This window comes from Harpia harpyja, chromosome 19, assembly GCF_026419915.1.
Source record: "Harpia harpyja isolate bHarHar1 chromosome 19, bHarHar1 primary haplotype, whole genome shotgun sequence".
Taxonomy (NCBI): Eukaryota; Metazoa; Chordata; class Aves; order Accipitriformes; family Accipitridae; genus Harpia; species Harpia harpyja.
In genome coordinates, this window is record NC_068958.1 from 10,589,390 (window position 1) to 10,616,704 (window position 27,315).

The 27,315-nt window shown below is 45.9% G+C and overlaps 1 protein-coding gene across 10 annotated transcripts in view; it reads right to left on the reverse strand.

Moving 5' to 3' along the window:
- Window positions 1-27,315, reverse strand: part of CACNA1B (calcium voltage-gated channel subunit alpha1 B) — a 310,095-nt gene that overhangs the window by 8,408 nt on the left and 274,372 nt on the right. For 8 of the 10 annotated variants that reach the window (XM_052815096.1, XM_052815094.1, XM_052815095.1 and 5 more), the window contains 9 exons: window positions 20,746-20,842; window positions 11,024-11,132; window positions 8,974-9,081; window positions 7,562-7,674; window positions 6,516-6,643; window positions 5,281-5,407; window positions 4,578-4,688; window positions 2,716-2,751; window positions 136-343 (listed from right to left, as the gene is read on the reverse strand). In XM_052815096.1, coding sequence (XP_052671056.1) covers window positions 136-343; window positions 2,716-2,751; window positions 4,578-4,688; window positions 5,281-5,407; window positions 6,516-6,643; window positions 7,562-7,674; window positions 8,974-9,081; window positions 11,024-11,132; window positions 20,746-20,842 — 1,037 coding nt within the window. Of the gene's footprint in view, window positions 1-135; window positions 344-2,715; window positions 2,752-4,577; window positions 4,689-5,280; window positions 5,408-6,515; window positions 6,644-7,561; window positions 7,675-8,973; window positions 9,082-11,023; window positions 11,133-20,745; window positions 20,843-23,248; window positions 23,346-27,315 lie in introns of all 10 variants that reach the window. The other 2 variants (XM_052815098.1, XM_052815088.1) reach the window with 1 other exon arrangement.

Sequence of the window (27,315 nt, forward strand, 5' to 3'; positions counted from 1 at the left end):
AACACAGGGCCAACTCCCAAGTATGGAGCAAGGAGGTCCTTCCATGCAGATGGGACCCCAAATCACATCAGATGACTGCTCAACATCCTGAAGGGAGGAGGACAAGGGACAAATCCTTGTTTGAGAAGCACTTACCAGCTTCTCCATCGGCCAGCTGATGGGGGGACCTGTCCAAGGACTTCTGCTTCTTCTCTTTCCGCCGGTGGCAGCGGTGGTGATGGTGGTGGTGCCCTTGCTCCGGCGGCATGCGCTCCAAGGAGTACTCGTAGAGGTGCATGGCGTGAGGGCGCTGTGGGGTCAGCGTGGAGACGGAGCGCTTCATGGGGCTCGTGTCCGGGATGGGCTGCAAGGCAGACGGAGGGACACGGAGCAGGGTGAGGGCAGGCGCTGCACCATGCTCAGCTGCTTGGTTCCCAGCATGGGGAGAGTTATACAGTAAGAGAAAGGGGCAAGGAGGGGAAGGAGAAAAAATGGTTAATTGGATATAACTGGAATGGGCAGAAGGACTTGTGGAATGGTAGATTGAGTGCTAAATTTGAGGAGCAAATGTGATCTCCGTTTGCTGAAATAGGCTTTACTTTTAGCAGAGTGCCAATCCACAGGTACCATGGGCGCAGAGCGATACGCAGCACTTCACACCAAACACAGCATCACAGGAGTCAACAGTAGAATAGCAGGGGCATAGGGCAGCACAGTAGCCAAGCGTCTCACAAAGATATTTCTCCAAGACTAGTTTCACCCAAAGCTGCTTCAGGGCATGTGGTCATCCCAAAGCAACTCCTAAGAAGAAAGCATGAAAGCGTTGCTGGGCATCACATGGAGAGGGAGAAAAATCAGGAGTAAGTGGGCAAGGTACAGGCCAAGCCACTGAGAAACTACTTCTATCTCCCTGCAACTGAAGATGACTCCCATCAAACTTTTAAAACTCTTTTGTTCCACCATCACTCCTTGAAGCCCTTGTGGCTTGGACAAGCAGGATAGCATGTATGTCCTGCAATTCTACCAGGACATCTCCAGAAATGACTACTTGGGTTTGCTCAGATCATTTGTGGCCAGACATCTGGCCACACAGCCTCCCACGGGCATTGCTGGACCCTGTCCCTGTGCCAGTGGCAGCTCCAGACTCTGCTCCCTTCCCTTTAGGTTCAAAACCTGACAAAGATGCTCTGCAGAAACCAAGGCCAGTGGACTGCAGCACAGCTATTCTCACAGCCCTTCCCTTCTCTACTGCCCAATCACCAGGTATAAAGCTCAGAAAATGAGAACAACTCCTGTGTGTCCCTCTCTGTCACTCTGCTGGCCTCCAGCTGGCTCAGTGGTGGAGACAGGGCTTCATCCATCCTCTGGAGGCTTCCCCGGGTCTCTACCACTGCATCAAAGCTGCATGGCAGATGAAAGACCTTGGAGCACGGCGGTCCAGCCTGATGGGGAAGGAGCTCAGGGTATCCTCCGGTCCCCCAGCTCTTACTCTTGTTTGAGTTCACAATCCAATATGTGCCTTCAATGACAGTTCTCACAGAACATTTACTTTATTTACTGTAACCTTTCCAAAGAAACCTGTATTATTTTTACTGTCTATGCTATTTTGTTTGCTTATCCTGAAATTCAGATCTCTGCTGCCCCGTGATATTTACACAATGCAAAGCCAGTTGTTTCACAGCTCTGCTCGTTATTTTGAGTGGAAAGAACCGCTCTCCCTCCCAGCGGGCTGTTGCAGGTGGATTACTTTGCGTGCAAAGGTGCAGCCTGTGTTGAATTTTTGTTTGGTGCTCTCTCTTTTGCTAGGCAGTTACCCAAATTTTGGTGCTTCCTACTGGAGGGCAAGGTGGAGTGCTAGAGCTGGAAGGTTTGTCAGAGGCATAAGGAAGACACTGCTGGGGTGGGAGAGCACAGCATAGCCTGCGGCATCGGTGCATCCTCGGGGTCTGCACCAGTGCAGTTAGCAGGACAACGTTGTGCTGTGTTTGTCTCCTCTTGTGGCCCCTGCTGTGTGGGCAAGAAATTATACTAAAGAGCCTCATGTTTGTCCTCCTTGCTTACTGTTGAGCCTGAAGATGGAGGAAGGCAGAGAGGTCTGTAAACTGGATGGTCTGATGGGCAAAAAAGTGAAAAGTGAAAATACTTCCCACTAAAAACACCTATCCAGATTTCCAAAATCCATATAGGAGCTGCCAGGAAGAAGACAACAGAAATTTCCCAACAAAAAAACAGCCAAATTGATAAGAAATGAACATTTCTCTTTGGACTTTGGACCTGATTCTGTGCTTATTCCATGGCCAGAAGTCCCTGCTGACACTAATGGGAAGTGGCAAAGCAATGAATACGCTTTCCATAAATCCTGACAATGCTCTCGTTACGTTAACGGGGCATGCACAGACTCCCCACAAGCCTCGGGAGACTATACCATAACCCTTCTGAGAGTTACTAATTGCTTCTTCATTACCAAACCGATTGTTTTCACTTCCTAAATTCCTGTGCAACAAGGCATACAAAAACAAATAAATAAGCAAAACAAACAAACAAAAAATCCCTGCTATTACAGCGTGCGGCGTGCAATTGTGGATTGAGGGAACTGCAGCAAAGTGGAAGGAGATAGCAGCTGCGTCGGTGCAACATTGGACTCCAAATGAGAAGGGAAAAAAGTAAAGGGTTAAGGAAGGTTAATTATTTCTTAACATGAATTTAATAGGATACAACTTAGTGCAAACTACATACTGCTAGGTAACTCCCAGGTGACCGTGCTTTGCTCCTCTGCAAACAATTCGGACAAGATGAGAGACATTATTTGAAGCAGCCCCACAGTACAGCCATTGTCAGACATCACGGCAGATGTGCAGCAGACACGATGACGACAAGGGAGGGGAGGTGATGGGGGAGGAGGACAGCAAAGAGGGAGGGAGGAGGCGAGATTGAAAGCATAGGAAGATTTTTTTTTTTTTTTTTTTAAAGTGGAACATAAAAAGACAGAGGAATGACAGGCAAACAGAAAGGGAGACACCCAGAAACAGAAAGCATTGTAAATAAGAGTTAAAAAGAACTCAAAGTTTAGGGGGAGCAGAAGCAGCACGTGAGAGGGAGGGTGGAGGGCATGGAGGGGGAAGACACACACAGAAAGTACATCAGTTATTCAGCTAACGCTACAACCACCAAAACATTGTATCATTAAATGGGGTTAGATCTGCTCAGATAGTATGGGCCTGATTCATAACGAGATTAGACAGCTTTCACGTGGGACAGCTGTGCCCTGGGGAACACGTACCATGCTTCTGCAAGAGACGCTCACTTCTACAAATATCTGACTGCAATGGAGAGGAGTTTCCCAAAGAAAGGCTCGTGCTGCTGGCATTGCTGCTGCCAACTGCATTGCCTTGGAAGGAAAGATACTACCTGTGGTCTAGAATAAAGGACAACTTTGTTCTGGGAAGGGGGAAGGGAGGGAGTATGGGTTTGCTTTGGGGTCTGTTTCTTTTATTAAGCATGTTGAGTAGTGTTCCTGATAACACAGCGAATCTCAGCTCTCATACAAAGACTGCAGTTTCTGAAGTCAGCTGGGAAATTTGCTAGCCGATGAAGTATAGCTTGTGCCAGCCTGAGCACGTTAGCAAAAAGATTATATCTGTCGGAGCTGTTGCTGTGTATGCAATACACAGGCTTTTAGTTTCAGGGTACAGTGTATCTTTCATGTTCTGCTTCCTGTGGAGGGCAATGGAAGCAGCCCGCAGCCATGGGCTGCTCACTCCTGACTGTATGAATCAGGCCCTTTGAATGAGAGATATGACTATGAGTGGTAAGACGTTCTGACACACAGGAGGCAGGACGGTGGCTGGAGAACATCCAGGACAACAAGCTAGCAATGAACATGTGAAATGCCCCAAAATGATCTGTGAAGACCATGACATCCTACACACTAAGTAGTGTCCATAAGTTGCTGTAAAAGTCAACTCTAGTGATGAGATTTCTTTACAAGAAGTAAAAGAAGGCAAATCCTCAACATTTTACTGACCAAAGTCACAATACAGTATATGCTAAATAGTGTGGGAAGAGGGAAAAACCAGGGAGGATGCTTAGTGTCTCAATGCAGCCTTCCAGGCACAGGCTCCCTGTTTTTTTTCTGTACCTAGTACATTAATCAAAGAGAATCACAGCACTTCTCCAGCTTTCTTTAAGGCTATGGCACAGGAGCATGCCTTGGCTGTCTGTCTGGATAGATGGCATGCAACTGTCAATGGGAAACATATGCCTTCCAGGAATACAGGCTGGCAAACAGCATTGTCCCCAGTTAATCAGAACAGACACTCTTGCGCAGGTAGTCATCAGTTAGCTACCCAGACAGAGGGATTTCTCTGGGTTGCTTTTTGCTGCAACCAGGGATGAATAAAACTGGGGACAGTGCTGTGTCTGCATGTGAATACCCGCCATCCAAGCACAAAGGCTGGTTACCTGTCTCCAGGTTCAGCAAACATCTTTTAAAACAAATATTCCCAAGCAACTTCCAACAGCATGGTAAGCAGAGAGAAGACACTGAATTCTTGACCCACTCTCAGTCTCCCACTGCCAGTAAAGTCTCGCTCACTCACCTGAGTTTCAGCGGCCAGGCGCGGCATGGAAGCTGCCCGCCCCTGGCTCTCCAGGCCTGGTTGGTGCTCTCCGTTGGCAAGTGTAGGGCTGATTTCCCTCATTTCTACCACCTGATCAAAACAAGAAATGGTTTCAGTAGCAAGAACGTGAACATCAGCTTTGAAGCCATCATCTGAGCAGGCTTCTGCTAAGTTTGATTTAATGTGAAGAAACGCTAGTATGGGAAAGAGAGTAAATTAAGAGCTGTGGAGTGCCCATGTTACTCTATCTACAATGCTGTCTTCAACAAGGACAACAGTGGGCCAAGCTCTTCCACCAGCCATGGCAATGAGCCCCAGCTGTGACCTCTGAAACCCCTCATTTGAGTTTGTACACTGATGACAACGGGATTGGGACAATGGGACAACTAGGAAGAGAGAACCTTAAGTAACCTATCACAGCAGACACATAATTCCATGAAAAGAGTGTCCACATGTACAGCTATCAGACTGTAGAAGCTACCAGATCTGCTTTTTCTCCATAATGTTCAAGCAAACTTGGGGTTGTAACAGAGAGAACAATGCTCGTCTCAAGGGACAGATCTAGTTTACTGCATTTCACCCTGTCTTCACCTACTTTTTTCTAAAATTTCTAAAAATCTACTGCATTTCTAAAATCTACTGCATCTCACCCTGTCTTCACATCTTCACCCTGTTTGCTCACCCGTTCAATGGGGATTTCTTCTGAGTGGCCTCGTTCAAAAGCCGGTGTCCTGGTTTCATAAAACATGTCCTGGGTGCGTTGGGTTCCCCAAGAACTGGACTCTTTGATCCCACCCTCTGGGGCTGGCCTGTCAGAAGGAAAAGATAAAAAAAGATTAACTCTTTTGGAAAGAGATTTTCCTGACCTTATTGTGATGAAGGTAAACCACTCAGATACCTTTTGAGGTTTCACTTGTGAAACTAGTTGCAGGATAGGCACAGCTGCTGGTGAAGCTATAAGGTCCCCTGGATTTTGCCAGGGCCACTTCCTATACAGCCTGAAGATCCCATGAGCAACAAGGAAAGCAAACCAGCCATCACATTTTTTTCAGTAACTAAGGAAAACAACTTCTGCAGCTTAAGTTCTGATGAAGAAGAATGAAGAATTTTGGAGTTCAGGCAAATTATGTATGAAAGACCAGTTAGACATTGGTCAAACACATCTGTGGCCATGCTAAAGTACATTCACTGAATGTACAGTGGTACAGGTGGCCCTGATGTTGGTTTCCCCATTGGGCTTATTTGGGACATTTAAACTTCAGGTGTCTATCACTAAAAATCCATAGTGCTTGTGACCCAGAGGAAAGTCACCTGAAGAAGAACAGGAAATGGAGAATTGATTAGGGATCACTATTACTACAACTGCTTGGTAAGCTCTCTGCAGAGGTGTTATTTTGCCCAAAGAGAAAGAGCCAGATTCTGTCCTGGAAAGTCTCAAGGAGCTCTTGCTGTTACCAAGTGCCATGAGCGCTAGGGACAACTTCCCAAGGACCCTTTGACTCCCAAGAACTCACTGCAGTGGTGGTTGGTGGGTTGGCGTTTGTTTGGTTGTTTTGCAATGATCCCAAATTCCTGTAAGCAAACTCACACTTACAACCAGCCACAACAGAAAGCTCTCCAATTAAGATTCAGAGGAGACCATTAAGAAAACATGCCGCTCTGGAGAACCCAATGCTACTACTGCATGGATAACTGCACCTGAGGCGGCAGTGGGAAGCAGAGCCACATGGAGGCATTTTGGTAGCCACCAGTGGGAAATTGTCCCAGCCATGAAGGGGCTGCTGGTCTTGGTTATCACCAGCTGTGCTGCCCCACCTCTTAGAGCAACTGAACCAGCAGTGGTCAGGGTTGATGCATACACCCAGTGTGCCCCTTCTCTGCATTACAGCTTTGGCGGGGAGGTCACAGGATACTCACAATGCACCCCCATTGTTGAGTGAAGCTGAGCTTTTCTGGCGAAGGAACGCCTTTGCGTTGTTGAATGCTGAGGGCTGGGTTTGCTCCAAAGTAGCCTTCAGGGGGTGGAAGAGCGATACTGGTCCAGGCTGCAAAGCACAAGGAAAGGTTGTCAGAGACAGAGCTGCGTATGGAGAGGATGGGCTGCAGTGCTTTTCCTAGGTAATAAAAAGACCACTTTGTCACCCTGAGAGATCAGCCCAGCAGAAAGCACACCCCAGCTTTCCCATAGCTGTAAAAGGCTCTGAAGGACACTTGTTGCCCTCAGCTTTGCACAAGCCAAAGTTGTGCTGCAATTCCCCTTCCCTCTAACAAAGTATTCCCCCAGTCACCAGAGCGCAGCAGGGATTTCATACACTGATGTGACCAAAGGGGCTGTGCAATTCAGGCGGCTCGTTGTGACACTGGGTCAGCTGTGGCCTCCCACCTGTGAGACAGACAGACAGGCCATGCTGGAGATCAGCTGGATGATCATCCTGAAATCAATAGGTATTTATCCTATCAGAAACCATTGGGGTTTCAATCCCAAGCCAGTTGTGTGGAAATATTTTCGAGAAATGGTAAAAATCTTCAAATCTATTAGAGCCAAAATGATTTTGAATAATTCCCATTTTTCAAAAGTAACTTAAACATTTTATAGCCAAACTATCATCAGCTTTCAATAATTCTTTGGTGTCCCAAAGAAATCTTTTGGTGTTCCCCACTCCCTAGGCCACTTTTGAAAATAGGACTTAGACTGTCAAATGTCACTTGACATTTTTTGGAAAAGATCTTTCTAGACCTACTGGAAAAGGCAACTGCAACAATTTTTTTTATTTATATTTTTTTTGAGAGAGAAACTTTCAGGAGAGATTTCCATTTTTGAGACAGCATTTTCAAACACTGCCTGGAGAAGCATCCAGACTTTCTGCATGAAACGTGCCAGTGACTCTTGTGGGAGCTGCCCAACGCTGGCGAAGAAGCTGCCCAAGAGGGAGGACCAAGAAGGACGCCTTTTGGCTGAGTACCTGGCACAGGCCTCCAGGCGGCTGGTGGACTTGCTCCCTGCTGTTCTTATTCTGCTTGTAGAAGTCAAATATCATCAGCGCTGCATAGACCTTCCCCACAGTCATCTCGTCGGCTGTCAGAGGATGGTGAAACGCAGCAGAGACATTCAGGTGAGGAATGGGAAAGGATCAGGAGAAGAGAAAAATAAGTCAATGAGCACAAGAAATAACAACAAATGGGCGTGAAAAAACAAGGAGAAAGAACAGGTGACATTAGAATAATGAGGCAAAACAGACACAGGAAAGTGGGGGAAAGAAAAAAAGACCAAGAAAAGCTTACAAGAGAATTCTTCAGATCTTTGCCTGTTGCTGCCTTTCACATCTGAGGAGGATGGCCCCTGTCTCTAGCTTTCTGTGGCAAACATTCACAGAGACCATGTAGAAAAAAACCAGGCAGGAAAACTCTGTGGCATTGTAAGCATTGCCAACCAAAGAATTGCTAAATTAATACCAGGTCCACAGCCAGCTTTTTATCAACAAAGAAGCCTTATTCCTATTTCTCTGAATTACAGTCAACGAGGGCATAATGGACTAATATACATTTAAAGAGTATTTCATTTTTCCAGATGTCTTTTTTCACCCTCATAAATATGCTACCAGTCCTTCCCTCGACAGCAATGGAGCACTTACCATACAGCAAAGAGTTAAAGCAGCAGATATACAGGCATCAAGAGAGGAGGGGAGGAAAAGACTTCAGCAGTCACTACTCACTGATTTGCACCTCCTCAGCTCCCTCATTTTTCTTAATTAACAATGCCTTTATTGCTTTGCACTGTTTCTCATTAATCAGGAATCCTGGCCCTTGACTGGGCCAATCAAGATAACAGCAAACTTTCCATTTTCTCAGCACATTTGCCCAGGCCTTCATCAGGTAACACAAACGCCTTTAGCCCCAAAATACCTCACTTCTGACTCTGTAAGTTCTCAGCAAACTTTAATTTTCTTCTCCCAGTTTTCTGGAGGTCAGATGGTAGAAATGGCACCCCTGTCCTGTAAGGCACAGGCTGGAGGCAGACAATGTTATGAAAAAGCTCTGGAAGAGGCCACACAGGGCATCGGCCCCTTCTTGGCAAAGTGGTTTGTTGGGGTTTTTTTTCCCTAAGTACAGGAATTTTACTGTAGCATAATGAAATACGTGCCAAATATGACCTCAGCTTTCGTGCTCCTTGTGTGACCATGGCATGGAGGTGCAGGCTGTGAACCCTGCAGAGAGGATACCTAGAAGCTGAACAGCACTCGGTTTCTTTGCTGCATCCTCTAGATGACTGTACACCTAGATGGGGCTAGGGACAGAGCAGGCAAGGAGGGAGAAACCTACTCTGGGCTTCTTAGGTGGCTGGGATGCGTTGGGTGCTTGCTGATGAACCACTTACGTTTGTGAGGAGGCACCAGCAAATCCAGAGTCTTCTGGGACAGATTGGGCCAAACCAGCGAGATCTCCTTTCTCAACTCAGCATCACACTGGTGCTGTTTAACACCCCCTGCAGAAAGGGAGAGGAGAGAAAGAGGCACATGAAGAAGAGCGAAAATCCTTGTCCTTTCAGCGCATACCGCTATTTACACAGCAAGCACAGAAGGCATTTCCCTCACTCCCATTTCTTGACAGCACCAAGCCAGCACTAGCTGCAGCAGCTTTCGCAAAGGGAGTCGGTGACCTCCTCCATGACAAGAGTGAACTCAGCAGGACCATCATTGCTTCAACCCGCTGACCCTCTGCTGTTACTTGGGGCTTAAACCTAAGCTCAGACTTACTCTACCCAAGTGCTCATTTGGGGTGCTGGATAGAGTCACCAGAGCAGCACCTCCTGGGTGCAATGCAAAGGACCTGGTCTGAGGTGCTGGACTATGAGCAATGCCATGATTGATTATAAACCCTCTCCACCAACTCTTTCTGAAGTTTTTGGCAATGAGACATAAGCACGCTTTTCTGTATCAGCAGCATCAAACAACAGCTATATCACAATGTAGAACAGAAAGAGCTGAACACAGCGGCATTATTCAAATGGCCAAAGTGAGGTTTCAATACACAAGTGGAAAGTGATTAAAGTATATGTAAGTCAACAGGCCAGCTCCCAAATGAATGCACCGCACAGTAGGCAGTTAAGTAGTTCATCTGAATGACAGAGATTATTTTTCTAAGAGAAAAGTAATGGGAGGAGGCTCTGGGTACTCTGCTACATGGTGGTTTGAACTCCCACACCGAAACTCATTAGGGAGGGTTTATTAAGGGCCTGTTAGTCCCACTAGAGACTCAATTAAATGTGGCACACAAAACCTATTCAAATGAAGCACATAACAACAAAACGGGTCAAAAACTCACAACCCACAGCAGATATAAACCTTAGAAAGAATCCAGCACTATCAACTGAGCTCTCTGCTCTAGTTCCCTTCCAGTATGCGGCCAAAAAAAGGGTGGAGGGAGCCTTTTTTCAGTTGAAAAAGGATGTTTGAATTACCATTGCTGACAGGTAACTAGAATCCTAAAATATAAACTCTAAGCATCCTTATCTAGAGGTTATTACTAAAATATGGTGCTGGCCCCTAAAATCCTGGGCAGTCCTAAATGCATCCTTAGAAATGAGTGTCTGATACTCACTGTCACTCCCTAAGGGAGTCCCAGTGACCTCAAAATTTTGTCTTCCAGCATTGCCTACCCAAAGCTACAAAGTTTAAGCAACATATGAGGGAGGTAATTAATACAGAGAGGTCGAATGGCTGGCCTAAAACCACTTAGGAAAAGCACAACACCCTAACCCTGCCCTGCCCTTTGCTTGTAAGAGCATTGTTACCTCCTGTTAGCTTTTAAATTAGGTATAAAAGTGCTTTGGCCAGTCATGCCTTGATTCTGACCCCAGCCAGCCTGATTAAATAGTGTAATGACCCAGAGAAAAGGCCAGTGTATTTTATTACATTGAAATGTTTAATTGGGAAGTCAAGTAAATGCCTGATTAAACACTTAAATAATTAAATTTTATCTCAAGGCAGAATGTGGTTCATGGCACTTGGTGTCACTGCTTTGCTGCCAGCAGATAGCAATTGGAGAGGAAGGGCTGTTTTTCCCCTCGTGCTGGAACAGTTTAGAAAACAGGTGTGGAAACTCTCGTTTCTGTTATACAGCAATGAGCACATGCACAGGGCTTCTCCTTGGAGATGTCCCAGCTGGGATGGTCAAAGCTGTCCACATCTCATCAACAGGGATGCCAGGATGAGGCCACCCCAAAGGCAGAGTGATGCTCAGGACCCCTCTCTGTTGCCTGTCCCCAAAGCTCCCTTGTCCTTGGGCGCTGGCAGAGCGCATGCAGGCAATAGGAAAACAGGATTTCCACCTGGGGCAGAATTTCTGTGGTTTCAGGAGGACACCAAGCCAACAGAAAAGTTGGGGTTTGAGCCCACACATGCTGTCAGACATCACCTCCCTCTCACCTGAGGCCAGTTTGATTTCTAGGGCAGTGCGGATCAAGGCCATCAGAGTGGATGTGAAGTGGACGGTTAAATCTTCAGGCGAGATTGGCATGTTCATCCGCACCAGGCGCTGGAGAGAAAAACGTGGTGGCTGTGAGCGTGGGTCAGGATTCCTCCCCCCCCGCCACCCTTCCCTCTCACCTGCCAGCCCTTAGAAATAGCCAGATTACAAATGTGTGTTCACCTTTTGTGCACTGAGCTAAAATGCATCTTCTCCATATAGACATCAACTCCTTTTCAGGAGCAGGTTTGAGCTGTAACAGTGACTTTAGTGGTTAAACAGTTGACTTGCCAGCATTTGTACTGTAATCCTACAAAGAGAGTTCTTCCAAAAAAAGTCAGCTGAATGCTTTCATCCCATTTCAGAGCCTGGTACCCTGCTGATGAAAGTCTCCAACTATGTCTGCAGCCTCCAGACATGTGCCTGGTACCCATCACGCCTGCCAAAACAACATACTCAGGAGATATAAAACAGGAAGCCACCTCCGCCATCCTTTCCTACATCGGTTACCTTCACCTATATTCTTGTTCTACAACAGGACCAACAGCAACAAATGGGACTCTTGAATGAAGTGAGGTGATGGAGGATTTGCATCCACAATCCGAGGATGCAGCTCCATCCAGAAAGTGACTGTGCTTCTTCCAGCTGTGCAGGGGCCTTGCCAGTGAGTGGGATGCCAGGAAGACACTTCTGGTGGCAATGACAACAGGAGGTGAATGCTTTGTACAGGAGCTGTGCAGACTCAGGAGTGGTCCTGTGATGATGCATTTTGTACACAGCCGGAAGCACATTGGAAAATAAGGCTGGTGAGCTCTGTGGTGTGGCTCAAGTACTCTGGGACAGTTTGGGACTGGCTGCTAATAACTAAAGGTGTGCAATATCCTTTTTATTGGAGACTGGTTCTGTCTCTTACCTTCTTTCTCTGTGGGCATCCCAAGAGCTCTGAAGGTCTACTCTGTTCCTTCCAGCCAACGAGCTACACAGCTCCATCTGGACCTTACCCATAGGGGAAGAGGCTGGATTAACACAAGCAGGACTATAATTTCCCCCAGTTATGTTCTTTCAGTCCAAACATGGAACAGTTCCCCAGGATCAGTATCTTCAGACCTGGTAGCAACTCCTTCCCCATCACCAGTTAGGAACACCTCTGATACGGCAAATTCATCATTCTTGTAAGCAGTGAAGTACCGGAGGTTGCTTTGGAAAGCTGTGGCTCCCTTAACACTGCTGGCAGCAGAGCATGTAAATGCAGATGGGGAGAAACACTCTCCAAGCCTTGCTGATAACCTTAGCAACGCATTGAAAGGATGGATTTCTTCTCCTTCGGCAACCTAATGATTTCTCAGCTCCTCGGCTTTCACAAGCTCTTTAGAAACTTCCTTGGCCGGAGCCATATCAGACAAGCCTCTGTGGTTCCGTTCTCCGAGGGTACATGCAACCCGAGGAAGTCACTGGACATTAATTTGTCTGAGCCTCGCCTCGCAGCAGCCTGTAAAACCAAGTGTTAGCTTGGCCTGGGCCCCTTGCTCAGGAGGGAATTTCATTCACATCTGAAAGCTGCTCAGGCTGTTATTTTGATCCCTATCGCTGTACAGAAACCTTCTCTTTGTTCAACAACAGCCCAACATGCTGCTAAAGAAATTTAAGCGCAGTCAGCAGCAGGCTGCAGACTCGCCGAGGCAGTAAGCTGCTGTGGCAGAGAGTACACAGAGGGGGCCAGATCCCACTTTGGCTCTGTACACTATAATACTATGCAATGTTAAGGGCTGTGAATATTTTTCAGAGATGCAGCTTTGCTGGTGCAATCCTCCCTTCAGATGCGCCTGCAGTGGCTCAGGGGTGCCTCGTGCAACCCTGCTCACCCTCCTTGCTGGCTTGGGGAAGCTGTGCAGTAGAAGCACCACTGTTAACGGCAGGTTTTGCTGGTGAAGGGAAACATGGTGTAGCTGAGAGCAGGGACCTGCCTGGAGTCTCAGGCAAGGCGAGAGGCAGAGAGGGGCGGAGGGCTCAGTATGAGCCCTGCCTCCTACTCCTATGCTCTACCCGAAACCAAGCCAAGACTGGTGGATGAAGACTTGGTCCCCCTTCCATCAGTGGGTTAGCCTCCCTGCTTAGAGAAATCCCTGAAACAGTTTCCCAGTGGTATGAACTGAGCTCCCTTAGGTATTTTGGTGTCCTGAGAGAGGACAGACTCCAGCCCTGGTACCTTCTGCCAGCCAAACAGAAAACATCCCCCCCCAGGGGGAACATGTACTGGTGCTGATGGAGGGCACAGGGCACTGGTCCAGTGCAAAACAACTGCTTCTGAAGTGAGCTGACATTCAGAGGAGCCGAGACCTCCTTATTTATCTTATTACACGTCTTCGGATCTTGTTGCATGCAGCAGGGACAAGAGACTCATGTAACAACCTACCCTGTCTCCTAAAGTCTGAGACAAACCATTGTAATCTCAAAGAGCTTTCTTAAAGCATGACCAGAGGTTATCTTCCATGTCTGACAAGCTTCAGAGATAGGGAAATCAAAGCCAAGACTCTCCTCCTTTATAATTCAACGACAGTATCAAATGCTGGCAATGCCACAACAATTTTTTCTGTTCACTTGTGTCAAATGAAACAGGATTTTAGTTCAGACTTCTGCCCTCAGCACACAAAAAGTCGCAATACAATTATTATATCCACATAAGCCCATAGTTACCACTTACAGAGTCTCACTGAATCCCAGTTCAGTGGGAGAGTTAAGGGATGGAGAGAGAAAGAAGATGCATGGAAGTGAAGAACAAGCAGATGAGAAATAATTCTTCCCAGGAGAGCTCTATCCTCACAAAAACTAGCACCAAGAAACATTTTGGCACTGAGATGTCCCAGGTCCCCCCAACTGACTTTCTAGAACAAATTCCCAAAGGGAATGGATGCAGAATCCAGGCCACATGACAATGCTATATTAAAGTCTTTCCTCCTAAATTTTAATCAAGGACAAAGGATTTAGAGGGAGATTTTCAAAGGGAATGCACACTTGCAATTGCACACTTGCAGGAAGGCTGGCTGAGCAAAACTCACGTGCAAGTGCTGAGTAGGAGTGCTGCAAACAGCCACCTCAAGAGTCTCTCCCTAGACTAGGTCCCTTCCTTCCTCCCCAGGCTACCCTCAGCACTGCCTGGTCTATCCATCCCAATATGAAAACTGGTCAAACGGGTTAATTCAGACACCTTTAGGTCATTGCAATTTCTGATCTGACAAACCATCAGCCAACAGAGAGTGTGGTTGTTGTGGAGGTCCTTGCGCATCTTGCAGCCCCTAGCTGGGGGCCACTGGCTCTAGAGGTCACGTCAGGAGAGGGGAGGCTTGGTCTGGCTTGGGTGGGATGTCTCCCTCTCTCCTCTCTATTGGGGTGGCAAACAGAGATGCATCTCCCCGTCCTCCCCTGGGGCAGGTTGTTGGCAGCCAGTTGAGGAGCACTTGCATTGCAAGGTGGGTTGCAAGTTGCACTTACCAGGGCAGAGAAGCTGCCCATCTCTTAGCCAAAAAAGCCATTAAATAGGACAGAAGTGCCTTATAACCTGCTGCAGCTAAGCCCAACAGGTTTCGACTACAAGCCACCCCAGATCCCTCCCGACATCAGTGAAAACTTTCTTGGAAGAGCAAATTGAGAAAATATGTTGCTCAAAAAGATACACCACATTTCTAGGAGAGCTCCTGCTGAAGATGAAGCAGCTGGGGGAAAGAAATTGATTCATCTTTGATTCAAAATAGCTTTGCCACCACACCATGTGGGGGAGGCAAGGGAGAAGGCAGTTTGGTGAGACATGCTCACACCATGTCCCCGCACCACCACTGACACCCAGAGGAGCCAAGGAGTCAGCCAGATATTGGCACAGCCATCCCAGAGGAGGGACTCAGCATCTGAACTTGCCTGCACATTGGTGCCTTTTCCTAGTGCCAGAAATGCAACTGAAAGGCTGAAACTGCAAACAAAAAGAAATCTTCATTCCCCCCCCCAATGCTATAAAACAACCTTAACAAAAAAATATTTCCTTCCAACATGTGCAGAGCAAGAAATTTCAATCCTTTCAAAGCTACTTTCTAATTTTGCCTATATTTTAATTCATTTACCTTTCTCTAGGAATTCAATTGAAAATGGTAAAATTTCTCAAAGTCAAATATTCTGATTGACCCAAAATTTCTCTTTGAAAAATTAATCAAGAACTTTTGATTTTCATCCTTAATCAGGATAGAAGAGAAAAATCTCTGTTTTTCATACAGCATGGGCAACAACATGGTTAAAAGAACCCGAACCATTTGTTCAGCCTGTACACAGTTTAAAGTAAAATTAACATCTCCCTGCATATTTGCTGTTCCTCCTGGCTGAAGTTGCACTTCAAGACCACATCTTACCAGCTCCTCATGCTTTGGAATACGACACAAAAATTTGATTAAAAAAAAAAAAATCTGATTTGGGTAGTTTTCCGTCTTTCTAGACCCCCGAAGGAAAACATACAAGCCTGCTGATGCAGATGGTAGGGGACCCAACACTTCCCTGCACTAGTAAAAAGCTTGCATCACTTGGGGTGCCCTGGGAATTGCCAGCCACAAATGAGAGATGTTCAGGTCAATTAATAACTAGGGAGCAGGAAAAAGAAAGGTAAAAATCCCTCCCAGGTGCCCAGATCTGGCAGGAAAGGGCTTCCCTGCTCCCCATGCTTCTCCTCTTTCCCTCCTCATGCCCAATTTCCTCCAAGAGCATTTGAGGAAAAGCAGCCGGCAGCAGATGGAGTCCCCGCTCCTATTTCCCAACTGTGCTTGGGGAACCCTCCTCCAGCCCTTGATTTTAATTAGGTGGTTTCGGAGACATCCCCCTCCCGAGCAAGTGAGGGCGAGGGGAGCTCGTTAATGTTTCTGCAGGAAAAGGCCCCAGAGGCAGGAGCTGCAATATTGTCTCTAGACTAGTCTCCTAATTAACTCTGTGCAGATAACGAGGTAGTAACCGATTACAGCCAGGGTTAGGGACGCAATGCTTTTTGCTCCTATTACTTGTGTGGTCACGAGGGGTGCAGACACTCCTCAGCTTCTACTAGTGATTTAATTGCAAATAAACAAAGACATCGCTAATGAGAAACCAAACCTTTGTGTCAAGCAGAATTGACAGAATTTATGCCCTTTCTGCAGATCTTCTGCTTAGTGACTTCTTGGACCATGTCCCAATAGGCAGGGAACATGTTAGAGAAATGGGGGAAAATTCATCCCGGTGTCAAAAGCAGGCATAAAAGGTCTCCTGCTGGTTCCCAGCCTGACCCAGAAAGTGAGCACTGAACAGAAATATCTGCACCATAAATTTTATTCACCGACACATTTGTCCAAACATTAGCAGGAAGAAGAGCACACTGAGCTATGAATGCCAGGAAAACTAGCTGGCACCCCAATGGATTTGAATTATTAAGAGCATCCCATCAGCAGCTCTCGCACAGCCTCTGGGACAAGAACTGCCCTGGGAATAATCCCCAAACGTGAATAAATTCGGGACAATGGAGCGTTGCTTGTGGGAAACGAGGCTGAGTTTGGTGAATAAATTATTTGCTATGAATAATTCACCCTGACCTAGTTGTAATTATTCTACTCTCATTTAACTCTTCTGCTGGCTTCAGAGAGGCTGGCCATGGCCTTCCTCCCTCTCACAGCCAACAGAGGAGCCAGGTCTGTGCCATGAAATGTGGGCTCTGTCTCTGGCACACAACTGGACCTGTTGCATGGAGTGGTCATCCTACCTTCAGGACGTGTAATCTTGCTCCTTGACCAGCAAAAGTGACACGTGATGCTAGCTCCGTGCAGAAGAGGTAGCAAGGCTGGGCAGCTAGCAAATAGACCATTCAAACTCTTGTTTAGCCTTCAGGGACCTAATCCAGATTTTAAAATCCACCTGGCTGTGACAGTCAAGGTGAGGTGCAGCCCTGGTGCAGATGGGGAGCCAGCTCAGCTCTGAGATCACCCCCCATCACATATCCAGGAGCCTTGGCCATGTCAGGAGGTGCTAAAGGGAGAGCCAGAACCCTCCTAATTCCTGCAGTAAATCACCCTTGAAATATGGTGTGCAAAGCTGTGCTTGGCAGCACCAACAGAACCACAAAATAAAGTCAAGAGCCCCCTCCAGCTGCCAGCATCGCCCCGCAGACTCCATGCAGGGCTTCACCTAGAGCTAGACTTGGACAGAGGTGGAGATGTGCCTGCTGGCAATGCTGTCTTCTCCTGTCCCCAGAGAGGGAAGTGAAAAGATGATGCTGAAGAGCAGTGGGGAAAGGCTTGGGTTATTGCCTCTCCTAGCACCACACTGCTCCTAAGAATTACGCCCTCAGGCTCTCAAAAAACCCCTTCTCCAACCCCACTATTGCAGAAACCTGCAAGATATCTTGATGGCACTGTAGTGCCAGAAAGATTTAGCAGCATCATGGGCATTTCCTTCTCCCATTTTCTCCAAAGATGCACACAAAGCTCTGTGGTGCAAAGGACAGACTGACTCCAGCTGCCAGCAAAACTGGCTGCCGCTCTGCCCTTATTGCTACTACTGAATAGCATATAAAACGCCAGGACCCTTCGCTATAGACAAGCTGAGTCTGTTTAAAAGGCCTCAAAGTCTCAATACATGACTGTAAATGGAGGAAAAAAACCCACTACCACCCTTGTCTGAAAATGGACAAGTGATCAAATCTCAAGACACCAGAGTGAAGTCAAAGTGGTTTTCTTCCCTCTTTTCATCTGACTGGGTAGAAAAGATTCTAAAATTCAGTTCCTTCACCCTTTTCTCCCTCCCAGCGCAGGATAGAGCTCTCCTGGTGCCCAAGGAATGCGACCAGAGGACCCCACACATGCACCTCCGGGCAAGCAGCAAGCCACGCACACGAAACTGCAGAGGCTGGTCACACCGACCAAGGAGAACAGTTGAGAAAGGGGAACCAGAAAACAGCAGAAAGGAAGGACAGCAGCCAAAGAGGCTGCAAAGAGGGAAAATTCCAAACAAAATGACAGTGTGCACATACTGAGAAGGCAACACAGACAAAGACAGGGGGAAAACACACAAAAATTTTGCAGAGAGAACTGGGAAAAACATATATGGAAAGAAGAAGGATGGACACGTGGGGCAAAAGAGTTTCTGCCGGACAGAACAGTAAGGTTTTTAACAAATCATTTGGTTCAGAGGGAGAGAGCATAAACAGCACAGAGGCAAAGCCCTGGCTGCTGTCGGCACTGACTCAGCTACAGCTGCAGGACAAGGGGGTCGTTGTCCCTCTGCACGCTGGCTCTGCGTGGAGGTGTGGGCGGCTGGGTGGGCTGCACTGTCCTCACCAAGTCTCCCATCAACTGTGGGAGGACAGAAAGAGTGACACCGGGGCGGGGGGGGGGCACCCGGCAGGTGTAGGGCAGGGGGATGCCGCGACCTACACACAGCCATCCTCTGCGGGAAGATGCTCAGCACCGATCTGTCTCCATGGTCATGCTGTTCCTAGTGCTGCACATAGAAGTGGAGGAGGGAGGAAGCAGAAACTGGTACTGCCTCCCCATGAGGGTTTAGTTTTATCACCAGCCATAGCTGGGAGGGAGTGTCAGCCCAAGCTGCAGGCTTACACCATGGGAAAAAATTCAGATCTGGAGAAATCTGATGTTCAGTCTAGATTTGAGCTATTTGACTTGAACCCATCTCTATGTATGGTTCAGTCATACACAGACACCTTTTAGAGGTTTCTCAGTAGATGAGTAAAAATTAAAGACGTCTTTAAAAAAAATCAGGAGTTTGTATTTTAAAAAGAAACCATTCATATGTACCTAAGTTCTGTGGATTTGTTCTGTAAAGAAAGACAGACAAATTAAATGAGATACCAGCTAACTCACAGGCAAAAGACAGACTAGGGAAGGCACAGCTGCAGTACCTCTGCCTGGGGAAAGTCTGCTGCAACAGTTGAGAACAATCACATAGAGGCACAGAGACGCCACACTATGAAAATCAGCCAAAAATCTTGTTTAAAATGCCTATTTTAACACGTGATCTTTTTATCCCCTTTTATTTTCTTCCTTTTTTAACTGTACAAGATTTGGGGGGAAAAAAAAAAAAAAAAAAAGAGCGCTTTATGCTTCTGGTACGCATGTGTGACCACAGGGCAGATCTGGTTGCCCAGCTGCTAACACCTAATGCCAGACTTTCAGCAGGACACAGCTCCATTTTAAGTCAATGGAAACTCAGAGCTGCTAAAAGGAGACATTGATTACTTTAAAATCATTGGGTTTCTGTGTATAATTGGTACCTCCATATAGATGTTTATCTGTCTACTCATCTATCTGAAATAGCTGAGACCTGGGATTGGGCATTTTGACATAGCTGGGTTTCTCAAGCTTAGTTCTGGTATGGTGGGTATGAATTGCTCATAATAGAGATGCTCTTTTAAAGCAGCTACCAAAGTGGCCAGAAACAAATCAAAAGTTATGCAGAAAAGTTATCGGCTAACCGGCTAGCCTTAAGGTTAAGTTTAATTTTCTTTTTATTTTAAATCCTAACACACCGAGGAAGGGATCTTGTAGGAAGCCGTATCTGAACCTCTTCTTGCTGCTAAGTGCCCTACATAAAGGCAGGCCCAGGTATGGGTTTAGCTTGAGTCTCTTCACAAAATCTTGCTTTTGTAGGGCCTCAGTGAAAAAACAAGCACTATTGGAGGGGCTGTTGTGATCTGGATCCATTGCACCAATCATGGTGGGGTGCAGTAATTAGGCTTGGTGGTGGCCAAAATGACGTCACCAGCAAAAAAAACCCTGTTGAGTTTGATGGATGCTCAACTACACCAATGCTAAATGCCTATGACAAACCTCTCCCTCCAAAACCGTGAGGTTCAATGTTAAAAACTTCCAAGGAATCACCCCTGCAAACACAAATTTCCAAGTGCCATGCGAGCTGCTGGGAGAGCAGCGTGACTTTCACTGGCAGGGTCTGGGTCTGCTCTGTAATTTTGGCTCTGTGTCTCTCTGAGTTTCCACTGCGTTCATCCAGGCAGTGTCTGAAAGGCAGCAGCTAGCAGCCTTTTGGGTACAATGCACTTTTGTGGTTCAATTAAAAAGTTTTTCAGAATAAACAATAAGTTTGAGTGATTTCTTCATCTTACTGTCTTAAATGTTTTCTGTTAAAATAATTTCTTTCACGCGGGTATTTAAGGAGCCCTTCTGGTGTTGCCTCTGTTTAATAGCTTGCTAACTCCTACAGTACTGCCTACTCTAATTACTCCAATCTAATTAAGAGGGGGGAAAAAACAACATACTACTGAAGGGCTAGTGAGAACGGATAGTCAAAGAGCTGTAGGAAGACAAATGGGGATCATATTGGCAGGGTAATTTGCTCATTAGCACCTTCCCTCCCCAAATTAGCCTAAATGGAAGCAGAATGAGATAGGAAAGATAGAAACACTGATAGAGATAGCAGAGACATACTTAGAAAGACAAACTGATGTGCCATAGTTTCAAAGACCAAAAAAAGGTTACCAAAAAAAAAAAAGAAAAAAAGGCAGAAGATCCCAAATCCAGTCTGCTTGGAAAGCAGAGAAAGCACCAGAAAAGTCCAGGAGAACAACACTAATGCCACAGAAAACCGGCACCCACTTCAGCCACGGCACAAAAAGCTGGTGGTTTGGCAGGAGTTTCTAGGGAGGTTGGTCTACCTTATAGGCAACACGAGCAGGGCATTTCTTTCCAAGGCCTAGAGGTGGGGACATGTGTCTCAGCATCTCATACATGTCTGTGTAACTGATGCGCCCGCTTGGAATCAAAGGGAGGGAGGCAAAAGCAAGAGGACACAGAAATCAAACCAGACCAGGTCGGAGCGGGGGAAGGAAGGGGATGGGGAAAAAGGCAACACAATGGAGCAAATGAAAAGGAGGAGAGAGAAGAGAAAGCAGACAAGAAAACAGAGATCTGGTTAATCAGATTTCTCAGGAAAACAAAACCAAAATAAGGAGGTAGGTAAATAGAAAGGTTTCTCCGCTTCCGTTGCTGTGTTTCAATGCCCAACGTCTCCTCCTCACGGCAGGGAAATCCCGTGGCCGGAGCTGTGCCTCGGCACGTGGGTCCCTGTGGGGAATGATTGATGTCTCTGCTTGGGGTGGAGAAGGTGTGGGGAGGGCTCGGGTTTGGCTGGCTCTTTGTGGGGGTGGAGGGATACTTCCCCTTCTCACCCCCCCAAACCAGTCAATCAAGAGGCTGTATTCACCATGCCAGGGAGAGCTGGTAGGCAGAGTTATGGGACAGGGAGAGATAGGGCTTAGAGAAAATATTCAGCTTTCCTTCAGTGAATAAAAAGTTTAGGTTTCAGGTTAGCCTGTGGGCTACGAGAGAAGCAAAAAGCCAATCCTGGTGTGTTCACTCAGGGGACAGACTGGGACTGCTCTGATGCCAAGCCAAGGGTGCAACTTTGCAAACCCTCAGCCAGGCTGAATTTCTGCTCCAGCCTAAATTCAGGTTTGGCGAAACCAGAGCCCAGCACTCAATTTGCAGGAAGGTGGTGGAAAGGGGACCTGTTTCTCCTTACATTTGGTGGGGCCCCTCTTTCATCAAGACAACGTTAACTGGTTGTCTCCACCACCACAGGCAGGTGGCTGTCCTGCATGTTAGAGGGAACTGGGAATTGCAGAGATTTGGGAAAAGGCCCTTAGACCAGCTGATGGCATCTACCTTCAGCGCACATTGTTGGTAAATAAAATCCTACCCTGAAAAGCAAGGGTTGCAGAAACAGCAAGGAGTTCTCCTGCTTTGCCTTTTTCTGACTACTGAAACTGGGAGCATGACTGTGACAAACTCATTTTGTTTTCCCAGCGAGCTGCCTGCTTATTATATTGTGCAAATCTGTGCTGCCGGTCAACTGAGGAGACCTAAGTATATTGCAGCATGTTATTAATTAATGCTTAACCCCTGGAAAAGCAGGACAGTATTATCATCTCCTTTATACTAGGAGGGAAACCAAGACCTAAGCACCCATTTGAAACCTCTTTCTCAAGCAGGACAGCTACAGAAGCAGGCACTCGCACACCAGCATGCTCCCCTGACATGGATCTCAATTCCTATGCAAAGCATTGATGCAGGAGGGGGTGGAAGAGAGAACTTACCAAGCCAAAAAGATCTATTCCTGTCCTTTGTAACTAATGCAGTTAAAATACCACCCAGGTTTTATAGCCCAGAGCTAATTTAAAAGCTGCTGAGATACACAAATTGTAATTACAGCCAATGGCCTCTCTCTTCTGCCCCTGCTCCCTGGCTGGAGGTGCAGGGTCTCATGTCTTCTCTGCAATGCTTGTTAACTCTTAATCCCCAATCAGGTGTGGAAAACACCTGGGCTGGAGTGAAAGAGAAGAGTAAGCTCCATGCTGGCTGCTTCCACTTCTCTCTCCTTCATCTTCTGCTCTCCACACACTGACTGCAAGAAAATCACTGCCTGTAACTGGGATCCCACTGAAGTCCAGTGTCATCCTGTGCTGATTTCTTGGCAAGATCTGTCCTTAATTACCCACCTCAGCTCCCAAGCACAGTATACTTTTCCTGTGCCATAAGGCAGGAGGTTTCACTGGATGTCCATTATAGCTTATGATCTCAGAGATGTAATTTTGTTCCTAAGGCAATCTCTGGCTGTTGCTGTTGGACTGTGAAAAGCTCATCCCTTCATCTCCCCCCAGCCTAGGTAACCATGCCACTCTGCTGCCCAGTTAACCAGTGCCCAGATCAAATGTCTTTTCAGCTCAGGAAAGGGAAGGGTTCAAATGCTGGTCATTCAACTGGCATGACAATGCTATGAAGCCCAAATAAAATGGACTTGCTACTCCCTAGAAGTCCTGGGGTGACATTTCTCTCCAGTATGCATATATAGAGAGAAAGTGCTCAGATGCTGTGCTGCTTTTCCCCAACACTTCCCACCTAGACCCGGCAGGAGAGAAGCTGGAGGGTTCACTGTCTCATAAAGCTGCCTGTCTCCAGCCAGCTGGGGTGTGGGAGTAGACAGGGAAGAGATGCATCCAGGGAAAAGGAGGCAGTCAGTCAATCATTCCTTTTTTCAGGCAAGGGGTTAGTTTTGTTACAGTTTCTTTTCTGTACTGTTTGCGTTTCCACCTGGGGGTGGGTAAAAAAGAAACAAAACCAGAACGGAAAATGCTGGAGGGAGTCTCTGAAGTTCCAAACCTTGTATGCCACCCTATGAGGGCACTTCTTTCCTAAGCCCAGGGGTGGAGCAATTACACGTAACAAATTGTACATATCCTTATAATGAATCCGGCAACTGGAAAGAAAACATCAGATGTTAGGACAGCAAAAACCATAAGGAATCAGTTTTTTCCTCAGGCAAACAGGAGAAGTTGGAAGGGCAAAACACACTGAAAAGCAAGGTTAGTCTGACAGCAACTGGGCTTGCAATGAAGGAGGCACTTTAACAGAGACACAGAGAGAGAAAGAACTTCCAACTGCTCAACAAAATCTCTATCTTTGGATTTTCTTCTGTGAAACCTTCAGTGCCATGTGCAAGGCTTTCCAACCATTGCATTTGGTTACCTTTATCACTAATGTTTTAATTCCCTGTGCCTGAGCATCTGCCTACAGACAGCCCCTACCCACCACTCAGGTGCTGTAGCAGCCCAACAAAACCAGAGCCTGCAGCACACAAATAGCCTATTTAATGCATTATTACCGAGATTCAAATTAGCTGGTTCAAAAGAGCTTGGGAACTTTTACCTTCCACTGTTACCACCTACGTAACCCCAGCAGGGCTGTACTTTGCTTCACGGGCAATAAGCAATTCGCTGGAAGTCCTGAAACTGCCATCTTGAGAGCCGTCTTGGCCATTGGCACTGGGAAAATCCAGCCTTTGTTACCAGTAGGTGAAATCAGATGCCTTGAGGTAGCTTTATGGTCAGTCTCATTAACTCCCAACAATATTTTCAGCTAATTTAACAGCAGGATTGGATTTCTTACTCTTTCGTAAGTAACCAAATCATGTACAAAAAGAGCTGTACTGAATTTCAGAATGACCTCTAAAGAAAAAACAAGATGATTTGGCTTCACTATGTTTATTTTGGTACATTATATAAAGAAGTCTGGAATATTTTGGAATATCTCCTTCAATGTTACTGCTTTTTTGGATGTGAAAAAATAAGGACTATTCAAAACCTTCACAATCAACTCAAAACTATTAATTCAGAAACAGATCAAATGGAACTGTGCAAATCTTGGCTGCAGGCCTAATCGTGGTTATAAAAAGTATATTGGTTTAACTGAGTCAAGAAGTTTACCGAAATTTTACGGTTTTGTAAAACAGCATGTAGTAAATACGTGTGAGCAGTTCCCTGAGGTCTCTAAGAATCCATGGAAGGCTTGAAAACCAGAAGATGTATTGCATCAGAAGGTCATGGAAGCAAATCATGACAAATCATGACAAACAGGGATTCTTTCCCAGGTTGTTTAAATCTACTTGAGTTTTGTTTATTTTCATCAGCATCCCTTTGTCTCAGATAGCTAAGAAAAAGCTCTCCCTTGGGAGCACCTGCCTCCTCCCGACCGCTGAAGGTGCTGCCAGTCGCATCTTCCTCTGCTCTTGGGAGCAACTAATGCAAACGGGATGGCGAGACCAACATTTCCAGTATCTCTAAGGGCTATGCACTGGGAAGGGTGGTATAAGAGAGATAAAGCACTCACTTTATATACCTTGAACAAATAAAACCTCATAGAAATCCAATTTTCTTTTCTTTCCCAGTTCATCCTTAAATTCAGTGTTTTCACTTCTTTCCTGACTAAATTCCAGCCCCGGACCAAACCACTGTGTACACCCCATTTCTCTCACGCTCTCTTTTTCTGTGAGCCTAAGGCTTCTGCCACCCCTAAATCCAACACTTTCCCCATACTTACCCCTACTGAGTGTGACACATACCTAGAACAACAGCTGCTAGCTGCGATTTTTACTTCCTTTTGAATATTTTTCCCCAGAAAAGTTTACAGAAAGTTGGATTTTGTAACAAAAACAAAGGTGATATTGGAAATATGTATGTAAATGCATACACATTAAGACCACGTTTAAAATATTATCTATATAACAAAAGCATAACAACACTTGTACTTTTTTACCCATGCAGCATCTTTCATCGAGGGTCTCAAGCTACAAAAAGTGGACAAACACTGTAATTCCCTTTTCCTTGGGACAATCAAAGAAGAGACCTTGAGAGAGGCAATCAATTAGTGACAGATGGAAGTAGGAACCAGCTCACCTGCATCTAAGTATAAGATAACACTGTCTGGGAGTCTTCTTTCTTGAAAATTATGCTGTGGTGATTATTTATCATTCCCCTACGCATGTCTATACTGGGAGCTGAAATGCTAAAAGGAGATGGCTGACATGGAAAACAAAAATTGGATCAACTTTTTCTTTCAGTGAGTTTGACCAGCTAGTGGAAAAAACAGCTAAATAAAAAATGGGTCCTCTAAAGCTCTGTGTCTTCAGATCAAAATGGGGTGTACTGCTGGGAGCAGTACCTTAAAAGGCAGGTTATTAAGCTCAGTCCATGGATAGCTATTGTGAAATGCCATGTCCAGAGCTTCACAAAAGTTCAGCCCAAATAATCACAAGATCTGTTCTGGCCTTAAACTGTGAATGGATTTCAGACTACTTTTAAATTGCGGAAATGTTAGTCCCACTTACAAAAACATAAGTGATTTCAGTGGAACTATTCACACACGGAAAATCCAGAACATGCACATGTTTTAGGATCAAGGCTCGAGCATCATGTCCTGGCTGTCCTTTGATTTGCAATTCTGCCCCTGGTCACTCTGCCAACATCAATAGCTTCACACCAGAGCAAAACAGGAACAAGGTTAGAGAAAAACAGAATTAGGATCTTAATATATGACATATTCCGTATTAACAGCTCTAGAAGCGAAAAGGTTTGGCCCCTAAGTGACTCTCAAAATGTAACGTCTGCTCTCAGAATTAATAGAGCAAGCAAATCTTTCTGTAAACTTAATGCTTGTGCTTCTTATGGGTGGAAAGTTCCTGAACACATAAACATTAAAAAAACACATTGATACTAATTTTTTCCCTTGCAGGTGTGTTACTCCTCCCACGGATGCTAATCAGAGCCAAGACTATTTTTCAAGGAGAGAACGGGCACTCCCAAGTTTTCAGTCTCATTGAGATTTTCTAGTGGTAAGAGATAGGACTGGATTTGAAAAAAGAAAAAAAGCTATTTACTGCCTGCCAAATACCCACAAAGGACTTATCTCTGTTACAGAGCACCTTGTAATGAAAATCTGCTTGGAGATTACAGGCTGCTAGTATGTGTGCAGTATATATGCAGGCTTGTAGTAAGCATGGCTTTGAGCTAGTTAAAATCACACACAGTTCAGAGAAATGCAGTCATTTTGGAATAGGTTTACATTTAAAGTTAACCTAAATCAATTTAACTGAGATTTTAAAGCAGCTTAATTGCATCCTAGCAGGGAGTTTGAGATGCTGATTATACAAACACTTTCTGCATTTGTCTCTACTGAAAGGAAACAAAAAAGAGTGGAAAGACTGGAGGAGCTGGAGGCAGCTTCATTACAAATACAGAGGAGATTCATTGCAGAGTAACTCATGGAAGGAAAATGGATACAAAATCAGTAGGGCTTAAATAAAAAAAAGTCTCCCAACAGGCAAATTCCCAAGCTGCAGAACATCAAGGAAATTACTGTGACCTGTATCTCAGAGCATCTAGAAACGAAAATAACACAGTCACCAGGACTGTTGTGCAGTAGCTTCCTGTGGGCAATGGAGAAAAGCAATATAGTCAGTCTTGCTCTAGAAGCGATCACTGGTCAGAGCCATTCCCTCATTTTAAAAAAATTCCTTAAAACGCTTCAGCAGTGGCTCTTGGGTCTGCCACAGCACAGTGCCACTCCTCCGCTGCCGTGGTACCTAAGCCCAGGTGTGCAGCTTTCCCTGCGAGTGTCTTTGAATAAGAAAAACAAAGAGATAAAACCATAAAACCAAACACCTCACCGTCTGGCTGTGAGAAAACCATTTCCTCCTTTAACACACTCATATATCAGGAACATTTTATCAGAGACTCACTGAGAACTGAAATGCTTCCAAAGTTGGGCTTATTGCATTTTCTTCTTATTATTTTGCACGTCTTACGTTTCAACTGCAAGTCCAAAAGCTAAAATATTATTTAGAAGAACAAAATTCCCTTCTACAATTTGATGTCATTAGAAGGAGGCTTCCA